Source organism: Capricornis sumatraensis, chromosome 15, assembly GCF_032405125.1.
Source record: "Capricornis sumatraensis isolate serow.1 chromosome 15, serow.2, whole genome shotgun sequence".
Lineage (NCBI taxonomy): Eukaryota > Metazoa > Chordata > Mammalia > Artiodactyla > Bovidae > Capricornis > Capricornis sumatraensis.
The window spans coordinates 80,475,645-80,488,702 of record NC_091083.1 but is presented as its reverse complement, the minus strand read 5'-3'; the positions used below and the strand labels follow the sequence as shown (position 1 = coordinate 80,488,702).

Below are 13,058 nucleotides of genomic sequence, written 5' to 3'. Positions count from 1 at the left end.
ATAAAGTTTCCAACTTTCTATGCTTATATACCTCTAAGCATGTGAATGTTAAAGGCTGTCTTTTAAATAAATGATTTGGCTAGTGAATGTTGTTGCAAACATCCTGGAATTAAAGTTTTCTGTAATTCTGCATGGTATACAATTCTTAAGTTTATACTTCTGTTATTAAGAATTTATCTTATTAAATTCTTTGAAGTGGAAATGGTAAATATCAAGGCACGTGGACATTCTGATCTCTGGACAAGTATTTTTTGCTCTGTGGAAAGACCATGCTAACTTAGGCGCCATGAGCACCGAGTCAAACTGCTCCTTTCTTCATGACCTCCTATAGCTAGAAAACATATTTTCTGGTACTTCTTAGGTTAATTCATTTTTCACATTTCAATCAATCAGGAATTATTTTTGATTTACTACAGATATCTGTAAGGTTTTTCTCTAAGAAGTTATTTTCTATCATTACTTTACTGCCTTCCTTTCCTAGTAAATGGGTAATGCTGCTTAACTGTATTCTTAATGCATATATACTAAGTCAAGAGCAAAATTTCACTGATCCAAACTATTCGCACTTGAAAAACCACTGTTGGCCTTAACAGAGGGAGGCCCTGGAGACATGCCAGACATCTGACACAACATAGAGCCCTGGCTGTAAAGAACACGGCGGGTAGCGGCAGGGGCCTTTAGGAATTAGAAAAATGTTTGCAGGTATTTTCTTCTTTACAGCCCACCGGCCCCCCCACAAGAATATTCTGGAAACCACAAAGATACTATCACTGCATCAACAACTATACAGTCATCTATGAAACAGAGACTGAGAGGTCAGATGCTTCGTTTTTAAAAACAGGATGATAAATAATAAAAGCAGACTTACTTTGGTTGTATACCATCAAATATTTCCTGCAGTGCTAGCGCCCCGTATTTTATACAGTACAAATTAATGAAGACTAAGAAACCTGTCGAAAGGAGATACAGAGTATCAATACAGAGGACTGCATTAAATAAGCAATCCAGTCAAAGTCTGCCAAACAGTTTGGCATCATTCCTGGCCTTTTAATACAACGTCGCATTAGTTGCTCAGGCATGTCTGACTCTGTGCGACCCCATGGACTGTAGCCCACCAGGCTCCTCTGTCCATGGACTTCCCCGGCAAGAACACTGCTGTGGATTGCCATTTCCTTCTTCAGGGGATCTTCCTTATCCAGGGTTGAACCCACACCTCCTGCATTTGCAGGTGGATTCTTCACCATCTGAGCCACCAGGGACAAAAGGTTTACATATGGTCTCTCTCTGATTTACATTTCTTTATGATTTTTCTATTAAAAATATTTTGATGTTTAAACTTACAAACTAACCTTTGGAGCATAGTATATTGAAAATGACTTAGTTTAGAGAACAGAAGCATCTTAAAATATTTTATATATAACATTTATAAATGATTAAAAAATTTCTGTAGGAAAACTCGAATGACTTTACTTACTCTTGATAAACTTTGTTGTTTTGGAATTCTGAAGTCTTTGGAATAGAAGAATGAAGATTTGCTTTCTGTATTGGTCAACTGACTCACTAAAGAATTGAAGAAAAAAGCAACAAAATAAATCCAGCATTTTTCTGAGTCCCGAACAGAATCCTCAATTAAATGTACAATGAAGCTGTATTCATACTCACGGGGGCATGTGCTCTATTATACTATTTAGAAGATAAAAACCTTGGTGGTCATTGGCTTTGGATGCAATCAGCTTCTGGAAGACACCTAGTAACCCAGGCTACAACAAATTAGATTAAATAATAATTAAAGAGGCAAGGATTAATTATTCTGAAAGTAAAACAGATGATCTATTTTGGAAAAGAGTGCATACTGTAATTATCTAAATAGCATTTTCTCCGTTTGTCTTCTGAAGTATTGGGGGGGGGGGGAATCCCGAATAATAAGCCCGCAATGTTAAGTTTCTAGCAGAGATAAATAACTAAAGGATACCCAGTTCCAATAAAATGTAAGTGAACATTTTCTACTAACCAATTCCCTTTATAGTAAGTTCATTTTAATATATTTTTAGAAAATTAAAAAGAATCTGCCATCTCTAGTTTCTCAGTTATCTTAAAAATTAGTTATATCAAAATAAATCTGACTCACAATTTTGTCAGCTGCAGCACTTGCTATTGTATTTGAACCTCGTTCTAAGAATGCCTGGAGAAGCCTCACTAGAGCAGGAATATTTCCTGTTCTTTCCCAAAGCACTGGCTGAAGGAGATGAGGAAATAAGGCCATGTAGGATGACGGGATGTCATTTTTGTGTGTTTCCAGAAGCAAAGACATCACTTGAAAGACATACGGAATAAATTCTGTTGACAGAAGTAAAAACAGAGCTTTCAGCTTCAGAATTAATGGCTCTGACACAAGAGATACATATCTCTTAGGCAAATTGCATTTTATAATCACTTGAACAATTTTTAATCAACCAGAAAGAAAATAACTTTCTTTACTTACCTTGTACATCATTTTGTAAAATTTCAGTAAACACCAGAAACAAAGCCTCCTCAAAATTTACAACAGCAGCAGGGTTAGATTTGCAAGTTATTCTTATGGATAAACATATTGCCTCAAACATATAGTGATTAAAGTGAGGTTTGCTTGGGTTCTGAAATTTAAAAAAGAAAAAGAAAAAGCTTATGTCTAATAATCTAATTCACTACCTAAAACACATTTAACCTTACTGAAAACACTATTAAGAACAAAAACACCAATTATACGAAAAAGCCTAGATGTTCAAATTTTATAGTGACTTGAAAATTCAGAAAATGAAATAGTAATACTAATGCCAGTTTGGACTTTATTTTTAATGGGCAAATGTCTACTTATGAAAAATACTTCAGAGGCACCAGAAGGTGACTGCATGAACCTCAGCTCCCAGTGTTTATAAGGAGCTTTCTCACGCCTGAGTGCTCCCCAGAGCCGTCACTCTAACAGTGATAGAGGAGACGGACGTGTGGGGCCTCAGGCCAATCTCAACTTCTGCAGGCCTCACTATGCCTACACCTGCAGTAGCAATCCCTCAGACCAGCGTCTTTCAATTTTCTCTTCAACCACAATCCTTTGAAGGGCACCACATAAAGCCGCTGAGCTGAAGACGAGCGTAACAGGGCCAGGTCAGAGTGGAGAGGCCTTACTCCTCTTTCCGTTCACTTCCCCAAGTAGGCCCGAGAGGCTGACCCGGGATTCAGTGGAAAAACGATCACTCTTCTCAAAGTCTCCCTAACACTTCCTAGGACTTCATCTCCTTTTAACAGAATAATTAACAATAACTCATGAATTTTATTGGCTTTAAACCAATTTTTCTTTTCTAAAACTTGGTATTAATATTTAAATATGGATCAAAATATCTGTAACATTTTTCATCAAAGGAGTGAACTTTATTTTTGGGGAAATGAGTCAGAAAGAAGAGACACGAAAGGACATTAATCTGAACAGCCTCTTTTGTGTCCCTATGGGGCAAAGCCTACTTCTTCCATCTAAGATTATTTCAGATTGTTTGTACTTTCTCAATTCTCTTCAATGAACATGTTACTTTTTAAAGTGAGAATAAAATGTTTTAAAGTTTCTGAGCTTACACTTAAAGGTGACTGCTGCAATGTCTCCAATCTATGTCACACCCCACACTTTCAGAATCATATATTAACTGCCGGTCAGGAAGAATTCATAGATCTTTCCCTGTCCGACTGATTGCCAAGGAGTTCTGAGGCTCAAACAGTTTGAAGCATTTAGGTTAAAAAGCAACCGCACTTTCAAAACTGGCTCTGTTACCTTACTAACAGCTAACAGCTTCTGTGTGAGCTGAGTGATGAGAGTAGGGATGTAGGGGATTATGGCTTCCTGCAGGAGGGAAAAACTTCTCATGATAGCTGTAAAATACAAGAAGAGCAGAAACAAACAGTTTAGTTAAACCTCAGAATAACACTTGTTAGGGGGAGAAAAAAGTCTTCTGAGTCATAAAATAAAATATTAAGACTCTGAAACAACCCTCAGATAGCTCTCCACATTTAAAAATAATCTAAAATTTCCCTTCCTTTTAAAATCAGGCAACACAATTTATGTATTTATGTTATTTCCAGAAGGCTTACGGAACAGTAAGAAATAATGAAGTGACTAAAGAGGCAGGTAAAGCAGAGGTGAGTGAAGCAGGAGATGGACACAGAGAGCAGCAGGGGAAGGGAGTTTCCTCCATCAGCAACCAGGGGCATGGAGTTTTGCCTAGAGTCTACTGGAAATATCACAGCCCACCACAAGCTGAAACATAAGGCCACCTGCCCATCTTCCCACAAGAGACTAGGAGCCTGAGAAAAATCCAGAAATACACATCAAGCAATAGAGGGCCCATGTTGTGAAATTAACTGTTCATTAACAGACACCCAAAACACACTGGGCAGCGGAGATAAATACATTATTAGGCTAAAACTATATTATGGCTGTTTCTACACAAATGGAATAGACATTTACTAAGCAGAGCATCTACGATATGCCAGGTGCACAGAACAGAAAGTTATCCTCTTTCCTCCTAAACTTTGCTGTGATGCCAAAGGCTCGCCCTCCAAGTAGCTAAGCACTCCCTATCCTGCAGCTCAGCTTAGACACCACTTGCTAGAAAGCCGAGGTTACAGGATGGGTCAGCGTCCCTCCACTGGGCTGCCACAGAATTCCTGCATTCACTCATGCAACAGTCTTTACTGGGAAGCTGGTACATGCTACATACACGCTCCTGCACACCCTAGCAACACAGCAATGAAGACCACGGATCAGTCGGCTGCCTCAAAAAATGGCCATTAAACAACAGTAGTTACACATCACTGTAGGGAGAAATACAGTGCTGGAAACACAAATACACCTAGATACACACTTACAAACAGAAACACATGCACACCCACCCACGCATCCACCTAAGGGTTCTGACCGGCAAAGCCAGAGGCACTGGGAACAGTTTCTTTGACAAGCATTTCCTGCTGCTGCTGCTGCTGCTCAATTGCTTCAGTCCTGTCTAACTCTGTGCGACCCTAGGGACAGCAGCCCACCAGGCTCCTCTGTCCACGGGATTCCCTGGGCCAAGAATCCTGGAATGAGCTGCCATTTCCTTCTCCAAAGCATTTCCTATGTGTCATATAAACTGCTGGACCCTTGGAATGTCCCACAACTGATGCCTACAGCTAGCTCCTACTTCCTCGGCAGTGGTGTCTATGAAGGCAGATCTGTGTGGGGTCCATAAGACACACCCAGGTTTCACACCCAGACCTAGCAGAGCATGCTGTCAATAAATGTAGTCCCAGCTCATCTCTGCCCTCGAGAATGTCAGTCAAGGAAAAGAAAAAAGGAGCTTGATACCTTTTCTTTAATAAGAGGAGTTCCGTATCAAGTTAGGGTAAAACTTTCTCTTCAAACACTGTTAATAGTATTTTTCATTTAAAAATATCTAAACCTATCAAATTCTCAATATAACCTGAACTACAACTCAGTGTTGACCACCCCTGCAGTCTACGAAATGAGATACTTAAGAGTCTGTATACCAGGGAAATGGCCTACCTTTCATAATATATTCATTTTCTGAAGAGCCAGGAAGTGTGAGAGCTTTGAAAAGGTTTGTTAGCAGAATCTCAACAAACGGTGCGATTTCTGCAGCTGTAAAGCTATAGATGAAAAAAGAGCTTTCAGTCACCATCAACTCTTGAGTGTCACTCTGGAATACCCTTGGCAACTACTAAATCACACTTCTTGGCATAAAGCAAGCCATCTCCCACCACAGACAGCTTAGGAAAAGATTTCTTTTACATATGATCATGTTAAGTTCCTCAGAAGGCATGTCTGAGACCAAACACAATTAAACAAACCCCAAACCAGGCAAACCCAACACTGTCTAAACTGCTGAGGTCATAACTAGTTTACACCTGTCAACTAGTTCCTGTTGAGAACAGAACTTGGACCCTCAATCATCTAGCTTTCCAGGAGGCGGAGGAAGTTCAGAACTCTTTTCTGCATAAATTCTGAGCCTGAAGACAGTACTGTCTTAACTCACCTCAAAGGATAACCTTTTAACCCTTAACTAGCCACTGAGTGTATCTGGACTTCAAGTCCTTGAAGAAAAGAACCCAGAATGCTTTCCATCTCAGTTTTCAAGAAATAACACTGTTGAAGAAAGGCCTGAAAGGCATGGAGACCATCCAACCCCGCCCCTCTTTTTATCCCTGGAATAGGCCTCAAGAGCCACTACCTTGAACCCCAGAGAATTACTTTCACTCAGCTGTCTCTTGTCTCAGCACTAAGTAAGATGACAAGAACAGCCAGGTCAAAGGGCTACTACCCAGTATTCCCTTAACCAAGGCCTACTTCTGAGATGCCTTCTGAATAACCATTTTACTTTTCATCTCATAGACATTACGGACATTTTAACTTACCACATTTCTCTCTTTGCCTTGGCTGCTAGAGGATTCCACATAAAATTCCTGACTTTCTTTATTATACAGGATCCTAGGACAAACCTCTCTTAATTAGCCTCACACCCAGTTCTTTTCCTTTGCTCCAATCTCCTCCACTTACCCTCACTGTCATAACATAGCTACTCTGGCATGCAGTCTCAAATCCTTTCCGAATGAGACACAGTGTAAATGACATTTTCACATTTACTTTTCTAACTTCTAATGAAATTACGACTACACTGAGCTATCTCTAACCAGTACCGATGGTCTACAGCCCAAGATGAAAAAATATACACATCAAATACTTACAGAGTGGCGCTGTTAGGCCCTCTCATAGTAAACAGTCTCTCAAGAGCATGTGCTGCGTAAGTATGAACAACAATGCTCTCAGCCTGAAGATGACTGATTAAGAGGGGAATAGAGACTAGCAGATGCTCTTTTGGTACCTGAAAAACACAACAACACATACGCCATAACTCATTGACCATCTCTGAGTAAAAGCCAACTGGAAGAGAGTGCTTTGCTGGCTCTAAAAAGTTAGAACCTAATTTTAGAGATTAGTTAGAATCTGATTCTAATTTCCAGCAACTATTATAATGGAGATTCGATGATATGATACGGGTGAGAAATCAAAACTTCTTCCTCCACGCAATGGTTCAACTCACATTCACTTTTCCAACCAACTCTCTAGCTCTGAGCATGAAACTATGACCTTAGGGTGAAAAAAACTCATGGAGCAGCAGCCTGATTTACCTGCTCTTAGGAACTGTACTTCCCACTAGGAAGTTTCTTAGAAAAACCACTCACGCTCTTTGTGCCTCACTTTCTCTTCTTTAAAAAACAAAGTGGAGCGGGGAGGCATAAACATAAGCATACTACTCTTCACTAAAAACTTCTAAAAGTTGAGAATATCTAAGATCCCACAAGCCATGTGGTGCAGCCAAAAGAAAAAATGGAGAAAAATGGTGTTCAGCACACTCTCTTCTGCATAGGAGAACGGGAAATACAGAAACAGATAGAGGACAATTTTAGGTTATATTTTCAAAATTAAGTAATGGAAACATAAACCAAAATTCAGTGAAAAACGGTTACCTTCAGGAAGAGAGAAGGAACAGGGAGGAAAGCTAGACCTTTCTGAATGTACCTCGCCTGACCTTGGAGGCATGGACAGTAACCTTTCTCAGGCTTTCCGCCAGAAAACAAAACCCCACAAAGTAGGAAGCTAATTATTTATCAAGTTAGTGGCAAAAATGCAGAATAATTCCAAGTTGTTTTAAACAGTTATTTCTTGACTATCCATCCAACAGGATAATATGCTAAGGATATAAGATACACTAAGAAATCAAATGGCACTCAGCAGTATTCCTTTGGTGATATCGGTTTTTTTATTTCCCAGCTCTCTTCATGAAAAAGCCTAGAATCAGTTTCCCCAGCATCTAGATTATGGTCTCTAAATAACATTTCCCACCTTTAAGGGCAGCAAACTCAGGTCTGGGACAGGAAATATACAAGATGAACCTGAAATATTGTCATATATGAAAGAAAAGAAGCTGCTAAAAAGTTACTAAATTTGTGTCAGGGAGACACAGGAAGGGACATATGTATGCCTATGGGTGATTTATGTTGATGTGCAGCAGAAACCAACACAATACTATAAAGCAATTATCCTCCAATTAAAAAAGAAGAAGAAGAAGAAGAAGAAACGAAACCCTACATAACAGGGGCCCTACTGGCCAAAGATGACACCAGAGAGCCAACAAATAAATTCCACTTGTCTTCTGGAGGCTGGTGAGGCACCAAACTCACCACTCTGAACTTATAAAGGGGAAAAACATGGGGAAGGAAATGGCAACCCACTCCAGTATCATTGCCTGGAAAATCTCACGGACAGAGGAACCTGGTGAGCTGCAGTCCATGGGGTCGCAAAGAGGTGGGCATGACTGAGTGACTAACACTTAGAGAACAAAGAAAACAAAGAAGATCAGCAATTCTGTGTGATTTGCCTTTAGGCTCCTAATGGCTTGGCTGGAATTTAAGATAAGAAAGTTGGATAACACTGAGCAGGGGCAAATTGTTCCTAGGGTTTTCTAAATAGATTTTGTAGTCTTTGTTACGTAAAAGCTGGGGAGGGGACACACAAACCTGTATCCCGTTTTCCCCATTCAAACTGGTAATTAATCTATGAGGCAGTAATGTTGGCTGTGCAAAAGAATAAACATATTAAAAACCACACAAGTACACATTTAAAAATGGTGAATTCTATATTAAGATTACCTATATCTCAAAAAATGTGATCATCACTCTTAACCTCACATTAGAAATACAGGGAACAGAGAAACAAGAGGTAAATTATACCACTGATGATGCAATCAGCCAAAGGTAGAATGAGAAACTCTACAAGATAAATGACAGGTTTCTCAAAAAAAAAAAGGGGGGGTGTTGCATAGGAAAGGGGAAGAAGGACCCCTCTGTTGTAAACTAAGGGACATGAGACATAACAACCGTAAGCAATGTGTAAACAGTATTTTTGAGAAATGGAGAAAAATTAATCACGGCCTAGTATCCTAAGTTCTTAAGGAGATATTGTTAATTTTGTTAAATGTGGATATCAAATATGACTGCACAGTAGAAGGGAAGAGAAGCTGTTATAGAATAAAGCTCTTAAGAGAGTAAGTGGCATGTAACATATAAATGAAAAGCTACTTACTTGATTTCTAAAAATCATAATGTATTTGATGCCATCAGCTTTAAGAACAGGAAATTCATTTACTATTGAAAGAAATAAAAAGTCACAGTTATTTAACTGTTACTCTCAAATCAGTCACAATATTATCAGATTTTAAAAACATGGTTCTCGTAAGCAAATGTCAAGTAATTAAAGCTTAGTTAATTATATAATGATCTACCACACAACTATTAATTCTGGTAAGTTGATGAATAATTCTATTTTTTTCACCTTTACCTTTAATTTTCACTACAAAGGAACACATATTACTTATATAATTCAACAAAAATTATTTGGGCCACGGGAAATAATGACAGTATCTCTTCCCAGAACCGAAGCTATTCTGAATCAGGAGCAAGCCTCTCCAGATGAGCTTACACGAGCAGTGGGAAGCACGCTGACTAGTGAAAGGGACAGAATATCGGGTGGTTGTCAAAGCTCTTGAAGTGACAGTGACGAGGGAGTCCTCTATGTTATGCTCACTGTGCAGTGACTGTAAGTCTCCACAACTTTACATCTGTCTGTCAGTCTTGATTAACATACTTTCATAAACATATGAAAGTATCCTGAGCATCTATTAGTCTCAAGTGTTTTAAACTTACTTCCATTTTTATGAGTTCATTTTTTTTTAAGTTTAATTTTATTTTTGGCCATGTTGTGAGCTCTTAATTCCCTGACCAGGTATTGAACCCAGGACCTCAGCACTGAATCACAGAGTACCAACCACTTGACCACCAGGAAATTCCCAAGAGTTCTTTTTTTTTTTTTTTAAATGAGAAGGAAAACAGAAACCAAAGTATGACTTCTAGTGTGAAGTTATTAGGATAACAAAGCTGAGTGACAATTCAGTCTCACCTGTTCCTACTGTCTTTCTATATAAGCAACATTTTCTTTAGGGAAAGTTAATTTCACCTGGGCAAGATTGAAGGCAACTGTTTGAAATTTTATCCAACAGAAGTAACTGCAAGGATAGGAGCCACTGTTTTCAGTATCATGAATGATACAGAGCCAAGACAGCATTCATTTGGTAGTTTAAAATACCAGTGCACATAAGAATTACAGGTACACTGTAAGTTGTATTAAAAACATTTCACAAAACTCACCATTAGCTGATTTTAAATCAGGGAGAATGTGATTCACGAAGAATTCAGTCAGGTTTACAAGCTCATTTGCTTGTGTAATCCCATGCTAAAAAACAAATTCGTAACAGTAACATGAACTGCCTGTATAAATCCACCACAATGGAAATTTAGGCAGCTTTAGAAAACCAGGTTAAAGATGGAGATAAATACTTCAAAACATAAACTGCTTACATATAAAATAAGACTGGTTTAACAGATAATAAAGAAACGTCCCTAAATTAAAGAACAGCTAAATGTAAGCTTAGCAAGTCTCCTGTACTGAGTCTCGCCTAAAGAAACAAGTGCACCATCTACACTGTGGTCTGAGAAATGTGTAAGTAATACATCAATGTAAAGTCATTTCTGGAGACTATGAATTCTAATCAGAACATTACCTACCAGAGCAGGCTACATAACCAGAAATACATCCCTTCTTTTTGACTTCTGTGCTAAAGGACAACTATGTTTTGGAAACAAAAATAGACTGGAAAGAGTCACCTTCTGTGTTTGGGCTTTCGATGCCAAAGATGTCACCAGGTAAATGGCTGCGTCTTTGTGTTTCCAGTTGACAGATGGATTTTTGGCATATTCCTGCAGCATGGAATTAACATAACCAGAGAAGATTCCTGTCACGGGTCCCTCAAAAAACTTGCATAATCCTCGAACTAGATCACAAGCAGCCCTGCGTCTAGTATCAATATCTACAAAATCAAAGGGAAATACATCATGGGAGAAAGAAGCAACCACCAACCAACTGGTCAAGTTTTTAAGAAAACAAATTGCCATCTAATAGCTATAAGCAACAAAAACAATGAAAAAAATTCTCTCCCCACAAACAAAAAATGATAATGAAACTAAAAGATCATAGTATGATAAATACTAATAAGTATATAAAAAAAAGAGAAGACAAATGATTTAACATCTGATACTTTGATATAGCTCATATAAGGGCTGCTTTTTACCACGCTCAAGTTGAAGAACGAAAACAGTTCTCCAGAAAAAGACAGCTGAAATGACACTTACCCTGACTCCCTTACTTCCCCGTATCTATCAAAAAAGAGCAAGTTCAACACTGGTTCCTAAGAGACCAACAGATAAAAATCAACATACCAGATCCTTCCAGATCTCTTCTTATGTACTCCTCAGAATTATCTTCAAAGGCTTCTTCATCAGCAGCTGCAAAAGCAAGATGACATTCAGGTCACCTCTTACAAGACACAGCAAGTCATTCTAGCTTTACAGTTGGGTATGCAGAAGAGCACGTGGAACCACCGTGTTTTACAGCAGTGTTCTTTCCCAACCAATGATTATTTCACATATTCTTATTAATTGTTCTTAGAGCAGTAAATGCTATCCTGAAAGCTTAGGTAACAGGTAATTTACACAACTGTGAGACAGGCTCACTGTTTTAACGTGAGCGTCCACAGAACCGCACTTTATCACCAACTTTCACAAGTGCTGGAGATCAATACAGGGAGGCCAGTTCTTTATTCTGACAAGTAAAGACATTAAACAACCGCCTAACCACTACCATCACCATTATTTCAGAAAAGTCACTTCAACACCGAAACAAGTAGGACAGTATCAGATAAAGATCTGTCCTTTAAATACGGTTTTATGAAAAGGAAAGGAAATAGAACCCCATGTTACACTTTTATTTCCTCATTCTGTTCCAGACTGAATGATCTAATGACTGCTCTTCCTACTCCTAAGAAAGACATTCTGTACAAACAGACTCTGAGGACTATTTTAACCTTAAAGCACGAACTAGGTGGGCTTCAGTTCTGTGTTTAAAAGCCATCAATCACTTCTAGTCTCAAGCCAGCTACTCAAAACCAGCTTTGGCCTCGGTTAAATACTAGATCCAATAGAACATAGACTGAATCTGTTACAAAAAGCAGCACAGAGAAGACTTCTTACATTCACACTAACATATTCTTTTTAAAAATGAGCTTTCAATTAATCTGCTGAAAAAGCTTTCCACAATTACCTCTAAATTCCATGTTAGGCACAATAACCTTTTCACAGATACTTGTCAGCGTGTTCTGGTCCTCAAAGAGATTCTTATAGTGAGGTCTCTCACAAACTGAAGCCAAAAACTGAATTGCATTACTTACCAACTGGAATAAAACACAAAAATAAACATATTTAAGAGCAAACTGAACCATTTACTTCATGGGGGAGGGAAGGGATGCCTTAATTGTCTCCACCATCATCTTACCAAGTCATATTTAACCTCTTGACCTGTTGTAACTAGTAAATTCCAGATGGCTGTGACAAAACGAGGCAGGTATCGCTGAAACTCTTCATCGTATTTTTGTGCATAAAGTGCAGCATTATCACAAATCTGGGATTTTAAGAGCTCCAGTAAGCCTGCTTCCTCTTCATCCTCACATAAGAGAAAACAGAAAACTCAAACATACAACTTCAATGCTACCATAAACATGGAGAGCAGCCAAACTCTTCAAAAATCATAAATTCAAAGTGCTGTAAACACATCTATGCCACTGCAAATTTGTTCACCTGGTCTCTCAAGTAAATAAAATATGAAAATGCTTCTTATTTATTCATCAATGAGAACAGTTATCAAAAGTTTTCAAGTTAAATAAAGCCCTTTCTTCTGGTTGCTGAATTACAAAATATTTATGTATTAAACTGAAAATAATATATTCCTTAAAAAATCTGAGTAATAAACATCAATAATATCACACTCCCATTTCTAACAGTGTCTTGCTATCTCTCAAAAGGTTCTCATTTTC

General features: G+C 38.4%; 1 protein-coding gene across 1 annotated transcript in view; it reads right to left on the bottom strand.

The window, feature by feature from the left end:
* The window catches only part of CSE1L (chromosome segregation 1 like), a 36,246-nt gene that overhangs the window by 2,877 nt on the left and 20,311 nt on the right, over window positions 1-13,058 (bottom strand). The window contains exons 9-22 of the mRNA XM_068986711.1: window positions 12,521-12,688; window positions 12,290-12,419; window positions 11,410-11,475; window positions 10,798-11,000; window positions 10,282-10,366; window positions 9,161-9,222; window positions 6,763-6,899; window positions 5,564-5,667; window positions 3,797-3,894; window positions 2,483-2,633; window positions 2,129-2,337; window positions 1,663-1,760; window positions 1,475-1,560; window positions 869-950 (exon numbers count right to left, since the gene is read on the bottom strand). Coding sequence (XP_068842812.1) covers window positions 869-950; window positions 1,475-1,560; window positions 1,663-1,760; window positions 2,129-2,337; window positions 2,483-2,633; window positions 3,797-3,894; window positions 5,564-5,667; window positions 6,763-6,899; window positions 9,161-9,222; window positions 10,282-10,366; window positions 10,798-11,000; window positions 11,410-11,475; window positions 12,290-12,419; window positions 12,521-12,688 — 1,679 coding nt within the window. The remainder of the gene's footprint in view (window positions 1-868; window positions 951-1,474; window positions 1,561-1,662; window positions 1,761-2,128; window positions 2,338-2,482; window positions 2,634-3,796; window positions 3,895-5,563; window positions 5,668-6,762; window positions 6,900-9,160; window positions 9,223-10,281; window positions 10,367-10,797; window positions 11,001-11,409; window positions 11,476-12,289; window positions 12,420-12,520; window positions 12,689-13,058) is intronic.